Source organism: Chanodichthys erythropterus, chromosome 14, assembly GCF_024489055.1.
Source record: "Chanodichthys erythropterus isolate Z2021 chromosome 14, ASM2448905v1, whole genome shotgun sequence".
Classification (NCBI taxonomy): Eukaryota; Metazoa; Chordata; class Actinopteri; order Cypriniformes; family Xenocyprididae; genus Chanodichthys; species Chanodichthys erythropterus.
The window spans coordinates 15,448,551-15,473,824 of NC_090234.1; the positions used below are offsets into that span (position 1 = coordinate 15,448,551).

At 35.6% G+C, this 25,274-nt stretch overlaps 1 protein-coding gene across 1 annotated transcript in view; it reads right to left on the reverse strand.

The window, feature by feature from the left end:
- Positions 1-296: 296 nt before the first annotated feature.
- Positions 297-25,274, reverse strand: part of LOC137035440 (potassium voltage-gated channel subfamily H member 7-like) — a 128,623-nt gene continuing 103,645 nt past the window's right edge. Inside the window, exons 13-16 of the mRNA XM_067408726.1 lie at positions 24,511-24,726; positions 16,829-16,985; positions 8,119-8,296; positions 297-7,285 (exon numbers count right to left, since the gene is read on the reverse strand). Of these exons, the coding sequence (XP_067264827.1) occupies positions 7,034-7,285; positions 8,119-8,296; positions 16,829-16,985; positions 24,511-24,726 (803 nt within the window). The 3' untranslated portion in view covers positions 297-7,033. The remainder of the gene's footprint in view (positions 7,286-8,118; positions 8,297-16,828; positions 16,986-24,510; positions 24,727-25,274) is intronic.

Here is a 25,274-nt window from a genome sequence, read left to right on the forward strand (position 1 = left end):
TGATATGCGTTCCTTTTATTTATATATGTTTTATACAGTACAGTTAGTCAAAATTGCCTAAAGCAAATGCTTCATATATATATATATATATATATATATATATATATATATATATATATATATATATATATATATATATATATATATATATATATATATATATAAATCTTTAAATAACAGACACATTCAAAACACCTGTAGAGTATTGTGGTGTACAAACTATACAGTGCAAACTATAAAAAACAAGTTAGTCCAAGTGAAACACTGGGATAAAATGTGAAAGTGTTACGTGCAAACGTTTGCAGTGTTATTAACAGTATTAAATATCTTCTGCTTCTGGCAGCCTCCAATATATGATTATTTTGCTTGGGAATCACGCCACATATAAACAAAATTAAATTAATAAATAAAATAAATAAAGACAGACACATACACACACTCACATTCACACACAAAGAATGTACCAGCGTTCGAAACACTCATTCACACTCATGCAGAGGTCGGTAACATTTATTGTAAGGGCATGGAGTCTTTATTTTGAAATAAAGTGCAGATACTCTCCCTTTATGCAGAAATGAAACAAAAATTCCAGTGAGATTCAATGCAGATATGATATTTGTTTGGGTTTGATGATTCATAATTTTACATGCTGCTCTGCAATTTACTAGATGAAACTGACCATTGTTTGCTTTTAATCTAAAGTACAGTGTTTTACAGTCACATATAAAAATAAACATACATAAAATAGCTCAAATCAAAGCTGTAACTTTCAAATCAACCTTCAAAGTCTTGATAGAAATTGAAAAAGTAATTTAAGAAAGCATTTATTGCACATAAAAAAACTCCAGAGTATTACTGGGTATAAATACATATTTTAAGGTATAAACTAACATTACAGAAAAAGAAACATATGCAAAAATATTCCCCCTCAGATTATGACGTTAGACTATGAATATTACAATCTTTGCAACATAAATCAATTCTCTGACACGAAACATGAGTGTAAAGAACCAGGCTGCGTCCCAAATCGCATACTTTCTTGAGTAGGTACTTATTTTGAATAAGTAGTTACTCCACGACAGCTAAAAACGTATGTTCTATATAGTATGAATGTAATCTGGACGTACTACATTCACCATGTTATCATTATCATGTGACCAGAGCGCCTGACTCCCATGCGGATGGGCTTGGGTTTGAGTCACGCTTAAAGCGGGCGGTTCGAACCGGAGGTGCTACAGTGGTGGCCCGTACGGGGATCAAGCTCGTGACTTTGGCATTATCAGCATCAATGTAACCCTTTTGCTTGAACCATCCGCTCTAAGTGGGACTCGAACCCTGGACCGTCCGTATGGGAGTGGGATGCTTTAACAAGGAGGCTAAAGACCAAAGTCTCTAGAGCGCCTCTTGAGTTCAGGGGAGTGAGGTTTACACGCACAGCTCTTACCGGCCTACATCCATTACACTCACCTCCTTAAACCTCACTCCCATCCGGGTCACGGCACCAAATGTAACTGGTTCTACTTGACCCACTCTGAGCGAGACTCGAATCGTGGTCTCCGGCGTGGGAGACAGGCGCTCCAACAAGGAGGCTAAAGACCACCTATCGAGTTCAGGGGAGGGAGGTTTTTCACGTCTATTTCGATCTCAGAATTCAGGCCAGCTGATAATACCTAGAATTTCAAAATCAACCGCAGGCGGTAGATCCTTCTCCTATTTGGCACCTAAACTCTGGAATAATCTTCCTAGCATTGTTCAAAAAGCAGACACACTCTGTCAGTTTAAATCTAGACTAAAAACGCATCTCTTTAACCTGGCATACACATAACACATTATCAATTTATATTTTCAAATCCGGATTATTAGGCTGCATAAATTAGGTCAGCTGGAACCGGGAACACTTCCTATAACACCAAGATGTACTCGTTACATCAGAAGAAGAATGGCATCTACGCTAATATTAGTCTTTCTGTTTATCCCGAGGTTTACCGTAGTCAACCGGATCCGGGCCGTATCCAGGCTAGACCAAGGACCTGCACCTTGACACACTACCACAACGCAGCAGAGATTGAGTCAACTAGATCATCCACTGTGAAGGCCTCATCAAAACAACAACCAGTGGCACAGCTCCTCAACAACCATCCAAACCGGCGGGATGAATACGATCCTCAACTGGATGGAACTGAAATAAATACTTTGAATTTTGCGATCCTATCGGACGTATGATAGCAACCTGAGTCGTAACAAAGCACTGTTCGCCAGAGGAGGACTGGCCCCCCGACTAAGCCTGGTTTCTATCAAGTTTTTTTTCTCAATTTTAACACCAATTTCCCACTTGTTTGCCACCTGATGTCACCTGTTGGGAGTTTGGGTTCCTTGCTGCTGTCGCCTTTGGCTTGCTTAGTTGGGGACACTTGACATTTGACTTGACATTTGATATTCAACAGTGCTTTGATCTGCCTGCATTGACACTATTCTTTAAGAGCTGCTGTGCAGCCAAAATAATGTACCAGTGTGGCAACCAGGGCGGTTGAGAGCCGTGAGGGAATGGCGCGAGGCCGGTAGCGCGAGAGTTAATGAGCCCCTCCTGGGAGGCACACCGGCCTTGAGTCTCTCACAGAGGAGCTCCAGAAGCATAAAAGGAGGAGCGACGACAGTGAAGGATGAGAGAGGACCAGGCCTGGACTTTATTTTATGTTTTATTATGTTTGTGTGGCCGGCAGACGTCCGCGAGGGTCTGCCGGCATTCCTTTTGTTTTGTTTATTACTTTCGTTTGTATATTAAAGTTATGTTGAATGTTCGCCGGTTCCCGCCGCCTCCTCCTCATATTTACGAACTACGTTACAACCAGTTATCACTGCAAAGCTGCTTTGACACAATCTACATTGTAAAAAGCGCTATATAAATAAAGGTGACTTGACTTGACTTGAACGCCTCTTGAGTTCTGGGAAGTGTCTTAAACCGTGGTCTCCGGCATGGGAAACGGGTGCACTAACAAGGAGGCTAAAGACCGCTTCTTGAGTTCTGGGAAGTGAGGTTTACACCCACAGCTCTTACTGGCCTACGACAGTAACACTCACCCCCTTGAAACTCACTCCCATCCGGGTCACGGCACCAAATGTAACTGGTTCTATTTGACCCACTCTGGGGTGCGTTTCCCAAAAGCATCGTTAGTCAACTATGGTCGTAAGTCCCATTGAACTCTATTGGTAACGACAGAACTTGCGACCATAGTTTGCTTTGCGAAATGCACCCCTGAGCGAGACTCAAACCGTGGTCTCCGGCGTGGGAGATGGGCGCTCTAACAAGAAGGCTAAAGGCTGGCTCTTGAGTTCAGGGAGTGAGGTTTACACGCACAGCTCTTACTGGCCTACGACAGTTACATTCACCCCCTTAAACTTCACTCCCATCCGGGTCACGGCACCAAATGTAACCGGTTCAGCTCAACCCGTGATCTACAGCGTGGGAGTTGGGCGCTCTAACAAGAAGGCTAAGGACTGCCTCTTAAGTTCAGGGGAGTGAGGTTTACACGCTTACTAGCCTACGTCTGTTACACACACTTCAGAATCTTTCCAAAAGTAGTAGTAGGTCATCCGGGTATTTTTTGCCTACTCTTTTATGAGTACTATGAATACTTTTTTGTCACATACTATTTTTCACATACTATAAAGTAAGGAAGTATGTGATTTTGGACGCAGCCCCAGTGTTTTATCATTATTGCTAGCAGAATATATGACAGAAGCTTTTCTAGACTAAATATTTGGAAAACAAAGTGATTTTGTTGTAAGAAGATTTTAATTTCCAGTGACTCTAAGCCAACGTGATTGTAGCTTTTAATGTTTGAAATTGATAAATGTACATATTATTTTATGCATATATATTTATAGCTACATATTAAACTAACATGAGCTTTGCAAACAGTGGCGTACTGCAAAACCGTACAAGCAGTGACATCATATGTGAACGTTTTTCAATCAGTGAATATCTTGCTTTCTATTAACTTTTCGGTGTTTATAGCTATGCTTCCATCCACCTATTTTTATATGCACTTTGGAATATCGCATAAAAAAATGATGGATAGAAACGCCAAGATCCACATAAATTCTAAAAATGCTCAATTGAGGCAGATCTTCCGATTAAAAAGTCATGCTTATAAATTGCGATGGAAACACATTCACTGAATAAATCCCTTAGAGCGCAACAAAAAACTAGAAGTGTATCAAATGTGTTCCCAAACACCAGCATCTATCATGTCAGCATTATTGTGTTTCGTCTGTGCTCTGAGATGTAAGTCATTTGATGGAGGAAAATTGAGCCCGATTGCAGTAATTTCCATTTTTATTACAGATATTTTGTGCCAGTTTCCCAGGAAGTGACTCAGAGAAGTGTTCTCTTGAACACATGGAATGGAACGCTGCTTTATTCGCAAATATTTTATGCGATATTCCAATTTTGCGCACAAGTTAAATTCGCAACTTTGAATCGAAACATAGCTAATGATTCATTGCTTCCTACAGTTGTGATTCCAGTGGAAATATAATTTTACTGCTTTAAAAAGTAATTTTGTCAGGAATGCATGAGTTTTCCAGCACCTTTAAGACGTGACTTACATAACCCTACATATGAGGCTGTCTCTTACACCAGTGTTTGCAAAGAGGCTGATCAGTGTAGTTGTTTTAAGCCGTGCAGAGTTTGGTTCAAGCTAGCATGACCATGTGCAAATAAATTAGTGAGGAGTGCGTTCAGTGATCAGCTCTGGAACATGCCGACATACACCTGCTTCCCAATATGTTGCAGTAAACATGCAACGGGTAAAATCTTCAGCCATGCGTCTCTTTTCCTTTAATAGAGGGGTATAATGTATGTACATGACAGCTACTTAAGATTCCATTTGCAGAAAATTAAACATTTGCAAACAAACAATATTTTGCTGCAGTTAGGTCCAAAACTCTGAGAGCACATGGAAAATCTTTTTAACTTTTCAATTTAAAACGTATATATGAAACTTTATGATGTAAAATGAATTTACATTATAATGCATTGAATTAATAAGTGAATAAAAATTCGCATTTATATTAAAGTATTTAATTTTTATATTTATATTTGTGCTGTCATTTAACTTTTCAAATTGTTAGACTTATAATATAATGGTAACACTTTTCAATAATGTCTCATTAGTTAATGTTAGTTAATGTATTAACTAAGGTTAACTAACAATGAGCAAAGCATTTGCTAGTGTTTATTAATCTTTGTTAGTGTTAATAAAAATACACTAATAAAAATACGAACAAAATAGAAAATAGAGAGAACGAAATAGTAAATTGTGCATGCGATTTAGTAAATCAAGGGAACTAAATAGTAAACTGAGAGAATGAAATAGTAAATCGTTTGCGCGATTTAGCAAATCAAGGGAGCGAAATGGTAAAATGAGGGAATTAATTAGCAAATTGTGGGTGTGATTTAGTAAATCAAGGGAACGAAATAGTATATCGTGTGCGAGATTTAGTAAATCGAGGGATTGAAATAGTAAATCGAGAGAATGAAATAGTAAATCGTTTGCGCGATTTAGAAAATCAAGAGAACGAAATAGTAAATTGAGGGAACGAATTAGTAAATTGTGGGTACAATTTAGTAAATCACAGGAACAAAATAGTAAATTGTGTGTGCAATTTAGTAAATCAAGGGAACTAAATAGTAAACTGAGAGAATGAAATAGTAAGTCGTTTGCGCGATTTAGCAAATCAAGGGAGCGAAATGGTAAAATGAGGGAATTAATTAGCAAATTGTGGGTGTGATTTAGTAAATCAAGGGAACGAAATAGTATATCGTGTGCGAGATTTAGTAAATCGAGGGATTGAAATAGTAAATCAAGAGAATGAAATAGTAAATCGTTTGCGCGATTTAGAAAATCAAGAGAACGAAATAGTAAATTGAGGGAACAAATTAGTAAATTGTGGGTACGATTTAGTAAATCACGGGAACAAAATAGTAAATTGTGTGTGCAATTTAGTAAATCAAGGGAACGAAATAGTAAATTGTGCGTGCAATTTAGCAAATCAAGGGAATTAAATAGTAAATTGTGTGCGCGATTTAGCAAATCAAGGGAACAAAATGGTAAATCGAGGAAACAAAATAGTTAATTGAGGGAACAAAATAGTAGGCTAAATTGTGCTTGCGATATATGAAGTCGGGAACGAAATAGTAAATTGTGTGCGCAATTTATCAAACTGAGAGAACGAAATAGTAAATTGTGCGCACGATTTAGTAAATCAAGGGAATGAAATAGTAAATTGTGCACAGAATTTACTTTTTTTCTTGCATGTCATGTACGGGGCTCTGTACTAATATAGTTAACTAATGATAACAAATAAAACATTATTGTAAAGTGTTACTAGTATAATTTATATATATTTTTACATTCTAAAAATAATGTATAATGTTATTATTATTTAACATGTCTGGTCTGTTACAGTTTGACATGTTTGCATTATTTAAAAAAAATGCTATATTTATTTTAATGCTATGCTATTGGAAAATAATGCAAAAAAATGATTGTTTTTTATAAAGAATTTTCAATAGTAGACCACACTGTATGTAATTCCACAGAGTTCTGCAAATGGAAGTGTAAAATGTCATTATTATCATTTGTAATTTGATAATGATAAAACGGGGAAGAAATTCTGCCAGACACTATGATATATTAACTGCCATCAATATCCTGAGTCTTACACCGGTGTAAAAGTGTGCAGAACACAGAGTATGTGTAAAAGTGTCCAAGACAAGTATCACCCTCTGTCTATGATAATTTACTTCCTGAAAATGGAAGTGTTGTCCAAGAATCCATTCGAAATCTTCCTCGACAGCATCGAGGAGCATAACGCAGGAGAAGGAAGTGACATCACAGAGGAAGCGAATGTACAGGCGAGTGCCAGTGGAGAATCTTGCATTAGTATTAAACTTTTGGCCAGTGCCTGTTTTAAAATGTCCTTTATACTTCCAGTGGAAGAGCTGTGTGACGTCCTGTAGACGAGAGAGTCAGTGCTGCTCCTTCAGCAGTCCTGGATCAGACAGCGGTCGGTGGAGATCCGGAGGTCCTGTCGCTGCGCTGTTAAGCGGTGCGTCTGGGGGGGAAGAGTGCTGGATTGGAAGCAGGGATTTTGAATGCTGTCGTGTCAGAGGAAGAGTCTGGCTGTTTATGAAACTGTACATGCCAGTGGAGTCCTGTGTGGACAGACCTGATGGAGAGTCTTTGGGGTTCGGATGGATGTTTGCCATGGCCAAAAATTCCTGTAAAATGAGGAATTTATAGCAACTTTTATAGACGGTTTGGGTATGTATTTCAGTCTTGTGAACTTAAAGGATTAGTTCGCTTAAGAAAAAAAATTCCTGATAATTTATCTCACCATGCCATCCAAGATGTTCATGTCTTTCTTTCTTCAGTCGAAAATGAAGGTTTTTGAGGAAAACATTCCAGGATTTTTCTCCATATAGTGGACTTCACTGGGGTTCAACGGGTTGAAGGTTCAAATGTCAGTTTCAGTGCAGCTTCAAAGAGCTCTACATGATCCCAGACGAGGAATAAGAGTCTTATCTAGAGAAACCATCGCTCATTTTGTAAATTAAAAAATAAAAATGTATATACTTTTTAAACACAAATGCTCATCTTTCATTGCTCTGCGATGCGCCACGCATTATGTAATCATGTTGGAAAGGTACTACTACTTTTGCGTGACCTCTCCAACATGATAATATAATGCGTGGCGCATTACAGAGCAGTGCAAGATGAGCATTTGTGGTTAAAAAGTATATAATTTGTCATTTTTTTAGAAAATGGCCAATAGTTTCTCTAGATAAGACTCTTATTCCTCGTCTGGGATCATGTAGAGCTCTTTGAAGCTGCACTGAAACTGACATTTGGACCTTCAACCTGTTGAACCCCAGTGAAGTCCACTATATGGAGAAAAATCCTGGAATGTTTTCCTCAAAAACCTTCATTTCTTTTCAACTGAAGAAAGAAAGACATGAACATCTTGAATGACATGGGGGAGAGGAAATTATCAGGAAATTTGAATTCATGTCCTGTAGGTTTGTGTACTGCCTGTGTAAGGAAGAAGATGTACCTGTGATCTGCAGGGTGGTGGGTTGGTGGCTGCAGAAGCGACGGGCTGCACTCTGATAGCTGGTCTCTTGCATTCTGGGCCACCTGTGAGGCTGCTGTAGGCCGGAGGTCCTAAACACGTCTGCCTCTGGAGCAGCTGCAGGACACTCTGAATGTCTGATGTCATCTGAGACTCCAACCTGGTGAGACAGTGACCAGAGCGCTATGAGAAAACTGATCTGGAACAAATCGTTCTATGTGACAGAATTTCATTTACGCACTCACGTGTTGTTCCAAACCTGTATGACTTTTGTTTTTCCATGGAACCTATATGATTTTTTAAGTACACTGATATTTGGGGTCAGTAATACATATGTATAGCTATGTATGTGTGTGTGTATACTGTACAGTTCCGGTCAAAAGTTTGGAAACATTACTATTTTTAATGTTTTTTCAAAGAAGTCTCTTACAAGGCTGTATTTATTTGATCAAAAATACAGAAAAAAACAGTAATATTGTTAAATATTATTAAAAAAAAAAATTAAATGGTTTTCTATTTTAATATACTCTATATTACTTTTATCAAAGCTGCATTTTCAGCATCATTACTCTAGTCTTCAGTGTCACATGATCCTTCAGAAATCATTCTGCTGATTTGATGCTCAGTTATTATCAATGTTGGAAACAGTTGTGTTGCTTAATATATTTTTTGGAACCTGTGATAATTTTTTCAGGATTCATTGATGAATAAAAAGTTAAAAAGAACAGCATTTATTCAAAATACAGAATCTACAGATTACTATTACTTTTTTGAATCAATTTAACACATCCTTGCTGAATAAAAGTATTACTTTCTTTTAAAAAAAAGAAACAAAAAAATTACTGACCCCAAACTTTTGAACAGTAGTTTATATATTTTATTTTTTAAATAAATACTGTTATTTTTAAATTTTTTATTCATCAAATAATCCTGAAAAAAAGTATTGCAGGTTATAAAAAATGTTCATAATAAATCATGTGACACTGAAGACTGGAGTAATGATGCTGAAAATTCAGCTTTGATCACAGGATTATATTACATTTTAACATATATTCAAATAGAACGACATTATTTTAAATTGTAATATTTTTTCACAATATTACTGTTTTTTTGTTTGTTTGTTTTTTTATCAAATAAATGCAGCTTTGGTGAACAGAAGAGACTTCTTTTAAAAACATTAAAAATTCAAACTTTTGATCAGTACTGTATATAATTAGATATATAATTAGATTTTTAGTATTAGTAATTAATAATTAATTACTAATAAAGTATTAGTAATTAATACTTTTATTCAGCAAGGACTAAATTGAGCAAAAGTGACAGTAAAGACATATATATCTATATCATTTTTTTTTTAAAGATAATTTAAAAAAAAATTATATTAATGTGTTTACTGTATTTTGGATCCAATAAATATAGCCTTGGCAAGCAGAAGAGACTTCTTTCAAAAGCAACACAATCTTACCAACACCAAAAAAGTTACACAAAGTTGTCATATTGTGCATCAAATATTGTTTAAGCTTTATTGGTTCTTACTTGTTACAAGCACATCATATGAACTACAGTGCTTGTTTTTGTCATTTTGACAGCAACAGTCCCTATTCACTTTTATTATACGTGGAACTATTATTCATACTATTTATTTACATAAAGAATGCTCCTTTTGAAAATAAATAAGCGCGAACCTAGATTTAGAGCAGAAAATGCTTTAAATGAGTTAAATACTCTGACAGAGTCTAGCAGAATAAGAAAACATTGATAAAAGGGTTTCATTTTATTTATATAGTGCTTTTCAAAATGTTTCAAAGCAGCTCTATAGAACATAACTGCAGTAAATAATCCTTTAAATTGGTAAGGTCTTCATTCAGCAGTTCAGTTAAAGGAAAAGTATGTTCTAATATATTTGACTGAATGTCCATAGTTCACTGGCATTGACTGTACAGCAGGGGGAGATCTTGCACAGCGATACATGCATCTGAATGCTTATTTCCAGTTTATCACTTTACCTGCTCAACTTTGAGGAGAAAGTTATTTATGACCGAGTTTGTATCGGTCTTTGTCAGACACGTGATTTTGTTGTGTGTGACGTCACCGCGGCGCCATATTTGTGGTATCCCTGCTGACTGTGAGAATGAAAGAGATTACACGAGTTGAGATAACAAGCAAATAACTCGCAAATATGAAGAAGCACAAGAACAAAGTTAAAATTTCATATCGCGATAAACTCACCAAAGATGCCAGGGACCGTTATTTGGAGAAATTTCCATCCATTCATAACATAGATCTGTACGAACTGACTGCAGTAAGTTGGAGTGCTACTGACCCCGCATTGCTACCTAAATCATCATACTTAAATATTGTTAACTGTCTTGTTTATGGCATAAACGCATAGTGAACAATTTAAAAACTATAAATCCCTCGAAGCTCACAGATATTTCACTAATGGGTGCAGGATTTATTTATGTTCTGAAGGAAGGACTGCATGATAACACAGTATAGTAACGATAATGATGATGATGTCGTGTTAACTACCGTATATAACAAGTGCATGATTAAGGATGGTTTAGTATTATCAGGAAGAATTTTGAACTAATACTACCCTTTTTTCATGCATTTTTTTTTCTTTATTGCATTAAGTACATAAACCAATGTATAACACTATAAACATTGTTCCAATAAACAAGGCATCATCAGAGATGTATGTAGAATTTAATAGTGTATTTTATTACAGTACATTCTGATATAGTATACCTTTTAGAGCCAAAATAATTTGTAAATTATTGTCCTCCATCTACCTCTGTGTTGTCTGGGTCAATGACATTATGAGTCTTTTTTTTTGTCCAAAAGCCTTAATAATAAAAACAAAGATATGTCATGCAAGTTAAATATCTGATTTACAGATTGTGTATATTATTAATTATCCTGTTAATACTATAAGTGCATATAACATAAATCTACAAATCACCCTGAAAAATTTAATTATACATGCTTTATTGTTCATGCAAGACTGGATAAAGCATCAGCACATTTTTACACAACAATTCTACAAAAGATTCAAACATGCGCAGAGGCACAAAAAAAAAAAAAAATTGTAATAACGCCATAAAGGTTCCCAGGTTTGGCAGACCCGTATAGTACATTAACATCATCATCTCCAAAACAAACATCAGACATCCTGTACATATCAAGTCGGTTTACTTCTGCACATGCAGATCACCATCTCCTCCAGCCTCCTGCATCTTCTCAGTGTGAAGATGATCACTCTCTCCAGCCTGATGGACCATAGTGTTAGCTGACTAACTTGGGTAAAGTTGGTTTTATATTCGCACATCCGTATTCAATAGCCTTGTTAATCACACTACATTGGACATTCAGTGGACATTCACAAGTAAATATGTCATTAAACAATACTTGCCTATTTTGATTTACTGTGAAAAATGTTATAAGTTGACAATCGTTGGTTGTCAATATCATGTCGCTGCTTAAAATTCGCAAACATTAATTTATTGCATATTTATTGGAAAGTCTCAATTTATCAGAAGTCTGAATGTGCAAATATAAAACCAACTTTACCCAAGTAGCTGACTGGATTGTTTTTCCTTACATCTGTGTGTGCATCTCAATCAGCTCTGAGCTCTTGAATCAGTATATTGTGTATACAAATTTTGTGACTGAGACCGTCCTGATCAGTGCCCTAACTAATGAACTAGGGAGCTGATTGAGACACAGCCTGTGTTTAATGCTGATGTGGCCTTAATGTAGGGAGGGATGGTGTCCAGTCAGGGTCAGTCTCCATAATCTTTAAGCAGGCTGATCTGCAATGAAATGATGAAAAGGTCCACAGACCACAGCTGTAAAAAGTAGTCAGAAAATAAGAATCAGTATATGGATACAGAGCAAAAATGTCGTACCTTAAGTATAAAAATGCTGTAGCAAAATTAAGAAAAAAAATGTAGACATATTCAAGTAAAGGGATTCAGTTTAAATTGACTTGTTTCATAGCACATACAATCCAAAACAATGCGTTGCTATAACGTTTTCTACTTTAGAAAACAGAAACCTCTAACTTACCTTTGTGAAATGTAGAAAGCAAACATACATGAATGGAGATATCTTGACGAAAGTGATGTTTTGCGATCACCGCGGCAACCCATGCGATCCGGCGCCTCTGTTATTGCTTCTACATACTCTCCGTACAGCCTTTTTTCAAGTAGGAAACCGACTAAATCTAATCTCGTAGTAAAGTTTTTGACATTTTCTATCGTGGGACATATTATTGCAGCTTTTCACACAACAAAAGTGTGCCATTTTTACAATGAAAAGTAGCCAAAGAAGAAATAACTCTGCACTGATACAGAGATTGTTTGGATACCTCAGAAATGGCGGCGACACCCATAATGCACTTCGGTTTTCACGAGTGTGACGTCACCTGACAAAGACCGATAGGGCCTAGCAGAGAGAGATGACTGCAATATAACACCATTTCTGCTCCAACGAGGCATGAATACTCTATAAAAACCATGATCTGGCCATTCATGAACATTTCAGAAGCAGTAGCGTTCATTATTAACATTCCTCGAAGAAAAGAGGCATGTTCATTTTTCATCCAGTTAATGGACATGTGCGGAGGTAACCGTGAGGACAGAGGTATCATTTATAGTATGTGATATGAGTGTTCAATGAGCCGGCGCAGGTTTAATCAGTGTGTAAGGCACACCTAGTCATTAAAATAGAGATCCATTAACTGGACCTCTCAGAAAACAAAGGAATAAGATGATCCCTTCATTCTTGGAGTCTGCAGGCTGGAAATGGTCTTGCATGCATGCGCAGCCGCACACTTCTGATGCTCCTGCGCAGACCAAAAACACTTCTGTGCAGAAGTCAGACTCAAAAATGTGCGGGAACAAAACTAGAGCATTCTTGAGCTAAATTGAATGGTTAGCGGTTCAACACTGCACGTCTAATGATTTTCTATATGGAGCTGAAGCTGTAATAAATCTTGTGTGAAGAAACAGCGCTGATTAAATTCGCAAGATACGGGTTGCATCCTATTTTGAGTTCATTTAAACAGCACCACACAGAAATCCAAAAATGATGACAGTTTTGAAACTACAGAGGATCATATGCATTATTACTTTTATTTTCTAAATATCACAACTTTCTTTGTGTGATCTTGATCTTGGCAAAAGTTTTTTTTTTTTTTTTTTTTAATTTTTAAGTTACCTAGAGAAAGCAAGCTATCTATTATAGCTAAAGTATTGTGCATAGTTACAGTTATATATAATTGTAGGAATTACAAATTAAACGCCTTCAAACAGATGATCTATTCTATACAATAGTTGTTTAAATGCATCGTTTAAGCATATGTGCATGTGTATGCCAGCATATGGAATGCCTAGATTTTCCCTGGAATCTTTCCAATCAATCAGACGAAACCTGCCAAAAACACGTCAAGGTAATTTAATTTCATCAAAAAACAAACACAAACAACAAAACTTTGCATAAAGAAAATTACATTTATTTTTTTCATATTTTCACATTGTGATATTATTTGCATGATTATTAAGCACAATTTCACCAAATTCTCATTACTGTAATGTGTCCAGATGCTTTACTTTAAATTTCCTATTATTCAAAATTTTTGCCATATTTTACTGTATTATGCCACAAGTGCTGCAATACATTATTTAATAACATATATTTATATATATATATATATATATATATATATATATATATATATATATATATATATATATATTTAGTACTCATATATAGTACATATAAACAATTTAAATATATAAAATATAAATATTTAAATGTTATTATATTTAAAATATATTTTTATATTAATATACTTTTACTATATATATATATAAGAATACACATATCACAGACACATAATAAATGTGTACATATAAACAATTTAATCATATAAATAAAATATAAATATTTAATATTTTATTATATTATTTAAAAATAATATACTTTTATGTTTAATGTACTATATATTCAAATATATCATGAAAATCTGACTTTTTCCGTGTTTAAGTGCTATAATCGGGAACCGGTGCATCTATCAACCCAGAAAACATGAAAAAGGACAACCCAGTAACTTTGTTTTGGTAAGATGTTCTCTATAAGCATGTGAAAAAAACGAGCCGCTCAGATTTCTGTCCCCTAGTGATGAAGGAAGGGGATCTTATTATAATATTACCGCCCCTTAATCTGCACGTTTCCACCCATGGTGTTACCATTTTGTTTTTCGCAAGCGAAAACGGTGTACCAGTTCTAATGTCATGGAAAAAGTTTGAGCAAAGCATGCTAACTGTTCTGTCATTGGCTGCACAGACGAGCACAGAACACTATTTAGTTTGGATAGCCTGCAAGCTGACCCTGGCAAGCTCGATTGCTAAAAAAGGAGCATTTCCGTCCAAGCTATATTTTGGTAAAAATATTAGACCATCGGCTTGGTGTGTTCCTGCCTTTATGATTGCTATTAAATGATTAATAGCAATCATAAAGGCAGGAACACACCAAGCCGATGGTCGGCTGTTGGGCAGATATTGTTCATCGGCCGACTAAGTTTTCTCAGTGTGTTCTGCACCATCGGATGAAGTTGGTCCTCATCTGCTTTTTTTCAGCCGATTTGACATGTTGAATCGGCGTCGGAGCTCGTCAGCTGGTTGGGCCATCTGATCATTCTCATTGGCTGTTCAGCTACCACCACCTGCTGGTACGGAAAGGCATTTCATCTTACGCAGGCGCAGAACGGACATACTACTTGGCCGTAACTTCTTCCTGAGTCTCTCCATCAGTGTCGACTCCGGTTTGAACAATGTAAGGCTGAACACCGTTACTGACAATCCTCATTTTGGCTGCGTGAGATTCTCCAGCTTTGTTGTTGTTGAGCTGTTAAAGCTCCGCCCTCTTCTGGAAAGGGGGCGGGAGCAGCAGCTCATTTGCATTTAAAGGGACACACACAAAAACTGTGTGTTTTTGCTCACACCCAAATAGGGCAAATTTGCCAAGCTATAATAAATGATCTGTGGGGTATTTTGAGCTGAAACTTCACAGACACATTCTGGGGACACCAGAGACTTACACTGCATTTTGTAAAAGGGACAGTAGGTCCCCTTTAAAGTCATTAAAACCCCAGGAAAATGTGCCTGAATATATTGTCACAGTGCAAGCAAAAATAGTAATGTCCTAAAAACAGGTTTCATTGTCTTTAATAAAAATATGAATTTGTTAAATATGACCCGTACATGTCCTTGTCAGGCCTCATCAGATTCTGTGCTTTAAGATGTGAGATATGGAGCTCAGCTGATGCAGGATTTTTGCTGCCTGATGCGTCTTTCTCTCTAAGCCAGTATTACAGCTAAAAATACCACCTGCTGTGATTCTGCTCACCCTGCTGCTTCAGTGTCAGTGTGTGTGTGTGTGTGTGTGTATGTATGTATGTGTGTTTTAACTGCTGTTATCTAAACTTGTTTTGTCAGCGGAGGCTAATTTTCATGTGCATGTGAATGATAACCACAAGCAATGTTTTTTTTTTTAGTAATGTTTATTGCAGGCGTGCATGTGGTTAGTGTAATTTGTTGCAGTGCACAGATCCCCTGGAAACACAGTGTAATGTACCGGAAGACTCACTCGCCTCTCAGAGATGCAGTATTTCACCATTTCAAATACGCACATGGCTGAAGGGAAGCTATCAACAAAAAATATTTAATCATGCACAGGAATGCAACACGAATTGAAAGTCATTTTAAATGTGCTTGAATCATTTTTCTATATATTTTATTAATTGAATACAATTAATAAATTGTATTTAATAATTGTAATAAAACATAATTATTATAATTACAGTAATAGTGTTGCATCATAAAGTCAACATATAATAATGCATTTATGCACTTATTAACTCTAATAATAATAATGCACATTCCTGATCTTAGTGTGCACAGTGCATCACTCCATGTTATTAAATGTTTATTTTAAAGTACTCCTATTATGTTTAAAGGTTTCTCTTTTTTCCTACAATAGGTTTACATGCATACAAGGTCAAAAAACACCTTAATTTTCTCATAATATACATTGCAGCATTACCTTATTCCTCAAAGAGTCTGAAAACGGTTTGTTCGAAGATTGTCTCTCTAAACCCCACCTATCTCAGAGCCTGCTCTGCTCTGATTAGTCAGATGGCCCAGTCTGTTGTGATTGGTCAACCGCTTACAATGCGTATCTGAACCGAAACTCCTATTACCATATCTGTTGACTTGTTTCGGCAGTTCAGAATTGATTCTTTTAGGAGACCATAACGTAGTTTGTCGTGCACTTTGATCTTTATATCTTTGCAGACCTTTTACCTTCACAAACAGCTATATTACACACTTCATGAAAGGGAATATTAGAAAAAGCGGTTTGTCTTCATTATTTTAATTAAAATGTAATTTAACTGATGCTCAACATATGAAATAACTTTACATTTTGTAAGCTAATGTCACACAACTCCTCTCCTCCAGTCACCTGACCCCATACTAGGTTTTTTTACTATCCAATTTGAAATATACTGTTGCAATCAAAGCATTAATATCGATTATGCAATCACAAGCTTGTGTTTCTGATCATTTTGCGATGTCGTCAAACACGGCTCATCCAGAGTGCTAATGAAGCATTATTTCAGTGTTACCTGCTCAGGTGTTCCTGCAGTTGGTCTAGTCTGTGCTCCACTTCTCCATACGTGATGTCACCATCCAGATCATCATCTTCAGCGCCGGCCTGTACCTGTGCAGCCGTGTCCATGTCTGCTTTGACTCTGTCAGCTAACCACCCGTCAGTCTGGATATCTAAAACAGGTATTTAATACACACACTCTTTTAAATACACACATTTGTGCTCACATCCATGTGTTGCTACTGCACATAATTGTTCATTTTTCACTATAAACGTGTACATTTTAAATGTTAAAATATTAAAAATACTGTAAATAATATAAAGAACAGGTATAAAGTATGTTAACCCCATAAAGAAAAAAAGGTTTGTATAATAGTACAGCAGATACTTACATAAAATGCATATAAATATCAGCTGTCACTCTCTATCTCCAATAATGTCTTAGTAAGATGATATTTAAATGCATTTCATGATCAAAACTCTGTAGTTTCAAAACAAATAATGCAATCCAATGATGATTGAGAGATGAACAAATAAACTTCATAAAAATCAGTAAAGTTTTCACAGCAAAAAGATAAGCAAACCACATCCTGAAGAGAAATGTTTTTACAATTATACTAAAAGGCCTTTTACTTGCTAAAAGGGGTATAAACTATATCAATCAGACAACAGAATGAATGTAATACAATGTGCACAACAGTGACATTTTAATCATGTTTTGATCATAATTTAGAGGTTTCATAAATGTGTTTATCAAATATACAGCAGGCTTTATAGGATTAAATTCTCCTAGTCAGTAATAAGACATTCATACGTAGGTTGATTCCTATAAAAGTGCTTCACTGTGACTTGGGATTTTGGGGGCGGGACTACCAGTTTAACTTTAAGGCATTCATATTTACATGGATATTAATGATAACTTTTTGAAACCATCATTGATTGGATTTATGATATCCAAGGATTCAATGATGCATTATGGGTTCACACAGTATGCATTTGTGCATTCAAAACAGCTGGATTGTTTCTCCATGTGTGTTTTCCAAGTTTAAACTAGTTTTGTTAATAGTTTTTTTACACAACCCACATCTGTCTAATAGAGCGCTGCAGCGATGACATATATTTGCCTAGGCCAATCTTCCCTGCACTGTTAGACATTTCTGTAATTCATACAGTTATATACCATTATACCGTGATTTGCATTACACTGTGTCTACAACTCTGCAACTGTGTACACTGGACACATCAAAGAGACCATTGCAAAATGCAAATCCATTTGTCCATGTCAGAAATATCGCAAACACATGGAGCACCATATGTCAGAATTATAACAGGACATCAGTTTACTGTCTGGGATTTGTTGTGTGGCATCTAGTGTTGCCAGTAAGTTACTGTAAAAACCCTCCTGAAATGTGTAACAGTTTGGTTCCCAATAGGATTTTTCAGAAAAAAAGATCTGCGACCAACAAAAGTTTATGATTCTTACACTTTTTGTTCATCATGATAAAATTCACACAACGTTTATGAATTTGAATAACTTTTATAAAATTTCAGTCTTTATTTAAAAAACGTGATCCCTTAAAGTTTGAGTTAGAATAGTTAGAAAGAGCATGATCATAAGCACAACAAGGCTTTAAAAGTGGACTATTGAGTAGCTGAGTTTATCTGTTCAGCGTGATGATGTTTAATGTTCCCGACAATCTCTGTAGTCCCATTTAGACACTTAGCAAATGGGTTTTTCAAGACGCGTAAAAGCTTTTAAAAATCACAATGGGCTATTACTGCTGATAATAAAACGTGAAAATATCATGAGCTTGTGTTCAAAACAGGCCTTAACAGAAAACACATTCACAAAACCCATAGACTTTGAGACGATGGAACGGGAAGTGCTAAAATGCTCATTTCCCAGTTTTGGTCTACAAAAATGCATCATCCTTGCAAAACTCTATTTGACTAGAATTTACATCAAAATACTATAGTTTCATTGGACACATGACCTTTGACATCAACAACAAAACAGGTGGGATGTGTTGTTATATTTACTATATATGATTATAATATTAGTTGCATTTATTTTATTATTATATTGATTTTCGGTGTTGTCCGTGATTCCCCGAACACACATGCACCATAAAGTCCTGCACAGAATGATGTTGTACAGGAAGAAACTGAGAAATTGCATCTCAGGTGCGTGTATAGGGCTGCTGTCTCTGTGTTAGCACTTGTATTGGTGTTATATTGCTGTGACTTTCCTATCGGTGAGACTCAGGACTAATAGAAACACTAAAGCCAATGGTTATCTCTCACAGACACCTGCTCCACGCTGATCAGAACGGCTGCCTCTGCGCAAGATGCCAATTTATGTCCGATCACAGACTGTGGAGGAACCAGACATGAGCAGTGTAGTGAAATTAGATTCCTCCAGGACAGATTCACCCTCATGGATGGACAGAGACTGAGAAGATACTTGAACATGTTCAACGGGTGAGGTTTCTCTTTAAAAACACCATGAAAAGTGCAGATTTCCTGCTGAAACCAGAAGTGGGGCATATTGAAGCCTTGAAGCTGAGCAGCATTAAAGGGGTGGTTGATTATGATTTCACTTTTTTAACTTTAGTTAGTGTGTAATGTTGGTGTTTGAGCAGAAACAACATCTGCAAAGTTACGATGCTCAAAGTTCAATGCAAAGGGAGATATTTTATTTTACAGAAATCACTTTTTAAGGACTACAACAAGCTGCTTCTTCCTAAAATTTACATAAACCCCACCCCTGAGAACACACAACAAAGGGGGTGTGGCCATGTTGGGCTGCTTTAGAGAAGAGGAAGAGTTGTTGTAGTAGAGTGTTGTTGTCATGCCGTCATTTTACACCGGACTGCTTCACAAACGAGGGTCAATTCAACACAAAAGATGAACATGACGGCACATGCTAGTGGATGAGTTGAATCAACTCCACAGCAACTACATAAATTTATCCACTAACCGTTCAGAAACGTCCAGTTTCATTCTAAAAGTTGTAACTTCTTCCTGAGTCTCTCCATCAGTGTCGACTCCGGTTTGAACAATGTAAGGCTGAACACCGTTACTGACAATCCTCATTTTGGCTTCTCCAGACACACACACACAATTGTAATTTTTTCTCGAAATTTAACAACATTTTTCTCATAATTTAACAGATTTGTTCTCGTAATTTAACAACTTTTTTCTCAACATTTTATCTCGACTTTTTTCTCGAAATTTAACGAGTTTGTTCTTGTAATTTAACAACTTTTTTCTCGTAATTTAATGACTTTATTCTCAACATTTTATCTCGACTTTTTTCTCGAAATTTAACAACATTTTTCTCATAATTTAACGAATTTGTTCTCGTAATTTAACGACTTTTTTCTCATAATTTAATGACTTTATTCTCAACATTTTATCTCAACTTTTTTCTCGAAATTTAACATTTTTCTCATAATTGAACAAATTTGTTCTCGTAATTTAACGTCTTTTTTCTCATAATTTAATGACTTTATTCTCAACATTTTATCTCGACTTTTTTCTCGAAATTTAACAACTTTAATCTCAAGATGGTTTTATTTTTTTTTTATTATTGCCTGGCCCTAATCCTTTTCTGTAGCCATCACTATAAAAGTCATTATTTTGTTTTTTTTTGGCACACCAAAAATATTCTTGTCGCTTTATAATATTAATATTGAACCACTGTACTCACATGAACTGATTTAAATATGTTTTTAGTACATTAATGGATCTTGACAGAGGAAATGTCATTGCTCCCTATGGAGGCCTCACGGAGCCATCGTATTTCATGAAAAATATCATAATTTGTGCTGTGTGAAGATTAACGAAGGTCTTACGGGTGTAGAACGGCATGAGGCTGAGTAATAAATGACATTATTTTCATTTTGGGGTGAACTAACCCTTTAAAAAGTGATTTCTGTAAAAGAAAATATCTCCCTTTGCATTGAACTTTGAGCGTTGTGACTTTGCAGATTTTGTTTATGATCAAACAGCAACATTACACACTAACTAAAGTTAAAAAAGTCAAATCTTAATCAACCACCCCTTTAAACTAAATGAAAAAGAGAAATGTAGTCTTGAAATATTTTTTTTGTTGTTGTTGTTGTTAGCTAAAATAACCCTGGAAAAAGAAAAAGAAAAAAATGACAAGCATCAGCTTTAAATCATCAGGGAAACTTGCATGACCTCTAAAATGTAATAAAGAATTATTGATTATCGGTCAAAATGTTCATCTCAGTGCATACCTAGCTGTATACAACTAGGGATGCACCGATATGAAAATTATGCCGATACCGATAACCGATAATTCTTTATATTTGAAAGCCAATAACCGATATATTAGCCAATGGACCGCATTTATAAGCATTTTATTGTGCTTTTTAGAGCTTGAAAGTCTGATTCTTCATACATACTGTATGGAAAAAAGAACATCCTGAGGCTGGATTGGCATGAAGGTAAATGATTACAGAACGATTACATGAACTATTGCTTTAATATTTCAATACCATGATCATGTTCAGTTTAGTGTGTGTGTGTGTGTGTGTGTGTGTGTGTGTACACGTGGAGGTCATATTCCAATGGCAATCCCTCTCTCTGGTGGTTGGTGTGCATTAGCTTGTTTGGCTGTAGCACAGGAGGGAACATTGTGTACTCGTTGAGGAGAGTTAGGGAATAGATGCCCAGCGGATTTTCCTAAAGCCTGTAAAACGGGCCGCACTGTGCCTTAAGCTCCTGAAAGACCCTGTTTTACCGTGGCATCTACTTCTCTCTCTCTCTCTCGCTCATCATGCTGCTTTATCTTGGATTTAGAAACAGACTGATTCGATCAATACCTTTTTTTAGTGTCTGAGCTCTGCTTTCCTTTTATACCCTGTCGAGCAGTGTTTTAAGGACTAACAATGTCTGAAAAGTTTTAAGGATGAATGTACAATGGTTTGTTTTGTTTTGAAGTCATCCATCAAGCTAAAAGCCCGTTTTATCTTCGCTGAAAGCACAGAATATAAAGAGCATTTTAAACATTTGTGAAGGTCAACATACTTTTTTTTTTTTTTTTTTACATACTATGCTTTGGCAGAGATTGTTCTTGAAGGATTATGATAGTGCAAGAATGCAAAGCCACTGATAAGTGTAAATAATTCAGTGTTTCCTTCATTTAAATCTTTTTAATGTGACTATTAATGTTGCCATCATAGTATACATAATATAAATGATCAACTAAATATTTAGAAATTAAATTAAATTACTAATTTAAAAAAAAGGAAAAAATTATGGTAGTATTATTAGCAATTAATATTATTATAAAATATTCTTTCTTATGTAATAGAAATTAAAGCATGTGTGGATTATGTTGAATGTGATGATTTTGTGAGAAATGTTGAAATTATTATTTAATGCTATAATAGATTATTATTTTCATGGACATTTCTATATTCTATAAAGCTTTTGGACTATATCAGCATAAATCCATGTCAATCTTTATTACATCAGGGACAAACTAATAAAACATTTTATATAAAAAAGTAATGAATTTTATTCTATTAAAATAATTCAAAACTTATTAGAGCTAATTAACAACAACAACAATGCTTCTCTTCATTGATAACTGCAAGTAAATTTGACACATTTATGCGGAAATTGAAACCTAGAGTGTTTCCAAAACTTTGGAGGACTGTGGTTTTTCTAGTTATGCTCTATAATATTTCATTAGCTATCATAACTATTTAAATCTTTAAGCTTTACAAACTACTTCAAAATTTTTGGAGAGGCTTTCTCAAGCCAACATAAAGTTTGTCTTTAGTGTAGAGAAAAGTGCTATATGAATTTATAAAATATGTCATTTATTATTATTATTATTATTATCATTATTATTATTGGTATGTTTCTGAACTTTTTGCAACAGGTTCACAAATCAGTCTCAGATTTATTGGTCTGAATTAATATGATTTTTAAAAATCCTCATTAAGAGATTTGTAATGTAATGTCATTCACTCACATTTCGTATTGGAAATCTGTTCCTGTGAATGAAAGACATTTGTGATAGCTAAGGGAACTTTAGCTTCTGTTTGACCAAGTCTCTGAGTTTTTGAGATGTCCGAGTCAGGATTCAAGAGATCGACCGAAACCTTTATTAAGCAAAATGGGCTGTTGGGAACAGACAGGAGAGCGATGTCTGTCTGCCATATAATGAACACAGTTCTCCTAGATGACTTCATTTTGGTCATTGTTTTTCACTGTTTTTGACTGTCTTTGACATTTGCCTCTAATTCCCAGCCATGTGCATCTGACCAAATCAGGCAAATTAGACTCAACTTTTAGAATTTCACCATAAAAGCTAAATTAGCTATAATATGAAAGTAGAATTTTCGGTTAAAAATCACCTATTATGCTTTTTCCATGTTCATCTTTCTTTATTGTTGCAGTTTGGACATGAGGTCTGCAAAGCTCCAAAGTCCCTCCAGCGGAAGTTATTCTCTATATCCATGTCACTGTTTCTGAACTCTCTGAAACGCTCCATTGTAGTCTTGAGTTTTCTCCCGGGAACAAACATGTCACAATATTCCTCATTTAAATAATTAATACACAGAATAAAGGGGTGGGGCCTGGTTGAGTTGGTTAGTAGTGTGTTGAAACTGGTGGTTATGGAAAGGGGCGGGACATTTCTTAAACACACTCAAAGTGCTTGACCAATCACAACACACTGATCCAGTCGACCAATCAGAGCACACTGCTCTTTTCAGAAAGAGGGCTTCATAGAGACAGGAACTAAACAGAGCGTTACTGACAGACTAAGAAGAGAGGAGCTGCAACAATGGAGAATATGAGGAAAATAATGTGTTATTCAAGCAGGAAAACCTGTTCTAGTAGAGCCCAAAAACAAAGACTTTGAAAAAGGGCATAATATGGCCTCTTTAAAGGATTAGTTCACTTCTGAATTAAAATTTCCTCATAATTTACTCACCCCCATGCATTGTTCCCTCTAATTTTTTTTCTCGATGAACAAAACTTTTCTCTGTTGAGCGCACATTTTGGTCACCTGAGCAAAAACATACTTTATATCAGACCTGTACAATGAACGTAAACACACACACACACACACACACACACACACACACACAAAAATGGTTTTATCATGCAACTGTAACGTTTAACTTTAATGTGCCTTTCTATTTTATTTGACCCTTGATGTAATTTAGTGATATATTAAATAATATGTTTGAAAACAAGCAGTTCAGTCACTAAATTAACACATTTTAGGTTACTTGAGATTTTTTATTATTGCTGTATAAATGTACCAGTCTTTACCAAGAAATTCTATTAAAAAATAATTTCTTATAGTGAACTTCACTGGGGTTCAACGGGTTGAAGGTCCAAATGTCAGTTTCAGTGCAGCTTCAAAGAGCTCTACATGATCCCAGACGAGGAATAAGAGTCTTATCTAGAGAAACCATCGTCATTTTCTAAAAAAATAATATAATATAATATATATATATGGCCGATACCGATAACCGATAATTCTTTATTACATATTAGAGGGCATGCAAGTTTCCCTGATGATTTAAAAACCTGTGAATTTGTGTGTTTATATTTGTCCCTTCAGGTTTGAGACACAACAGAAATGGACAACAAGAACACATGGTTAGGACATGGTGTTAAGATGAAATACCACTGAAACCTCACCATCAAATGTCTTTTTTTCAGCGTCTTCGGTGGGAGGACTGCAGCCCGGTGTGGAGGGGTAGCTCTGTACAGATGGATACTCTATTATTGCTGCTCCCAGAAGCCTCTGCTGTTCCTCTCTGGAGGTGTGACGGTCCTCTGAGCTTCTCTTAGAGCTGAGACGAGACTCTCGCCGCTCCGTCCTGCACTCGCTGTCCACTTCTTTGAGGCTTCCTCCTACAGGGCAATCGGTAAGGGTTACAAAACATGTTCGAGATTAGACCCGATGAAAAACAACACTGTCTGAACATGTTTTTAAGCAGAAAGAGCTCCGATTATAAATCAGATGTACAGAGTACACTGAAAAAAAAAAAATACTTAGAACCAACTTTAAGAAAATAGCTAATTATAACTAATTTAGCTTCTGTTTATGGTGAAATTAAGCCAAAAAAATTATTTTGACCAACATTTTGGCTAAAGAAAATATATTGAGTATGGTCTTTATAATAAATAAACTTTTTACTTTGTATGAATGTTTAATATTAAATGAAAATGTACCAAACTATAAATATAATTTGACAAAAACCAATGCATTTTATTTGGTAACACTTTACAATAAGGTTCATTTGTTAACATTAGTTAATGCATTAACTAACATGAACTAACAATGAGAAATGAATTCATCAAGTATTCATCTTTCTTAATGTTAGTTAATAAAAATACAATTCTTCATTGTTTATGTTTGTTCACAGTGCATTAACTAATGATAACAGACACAACTTTTG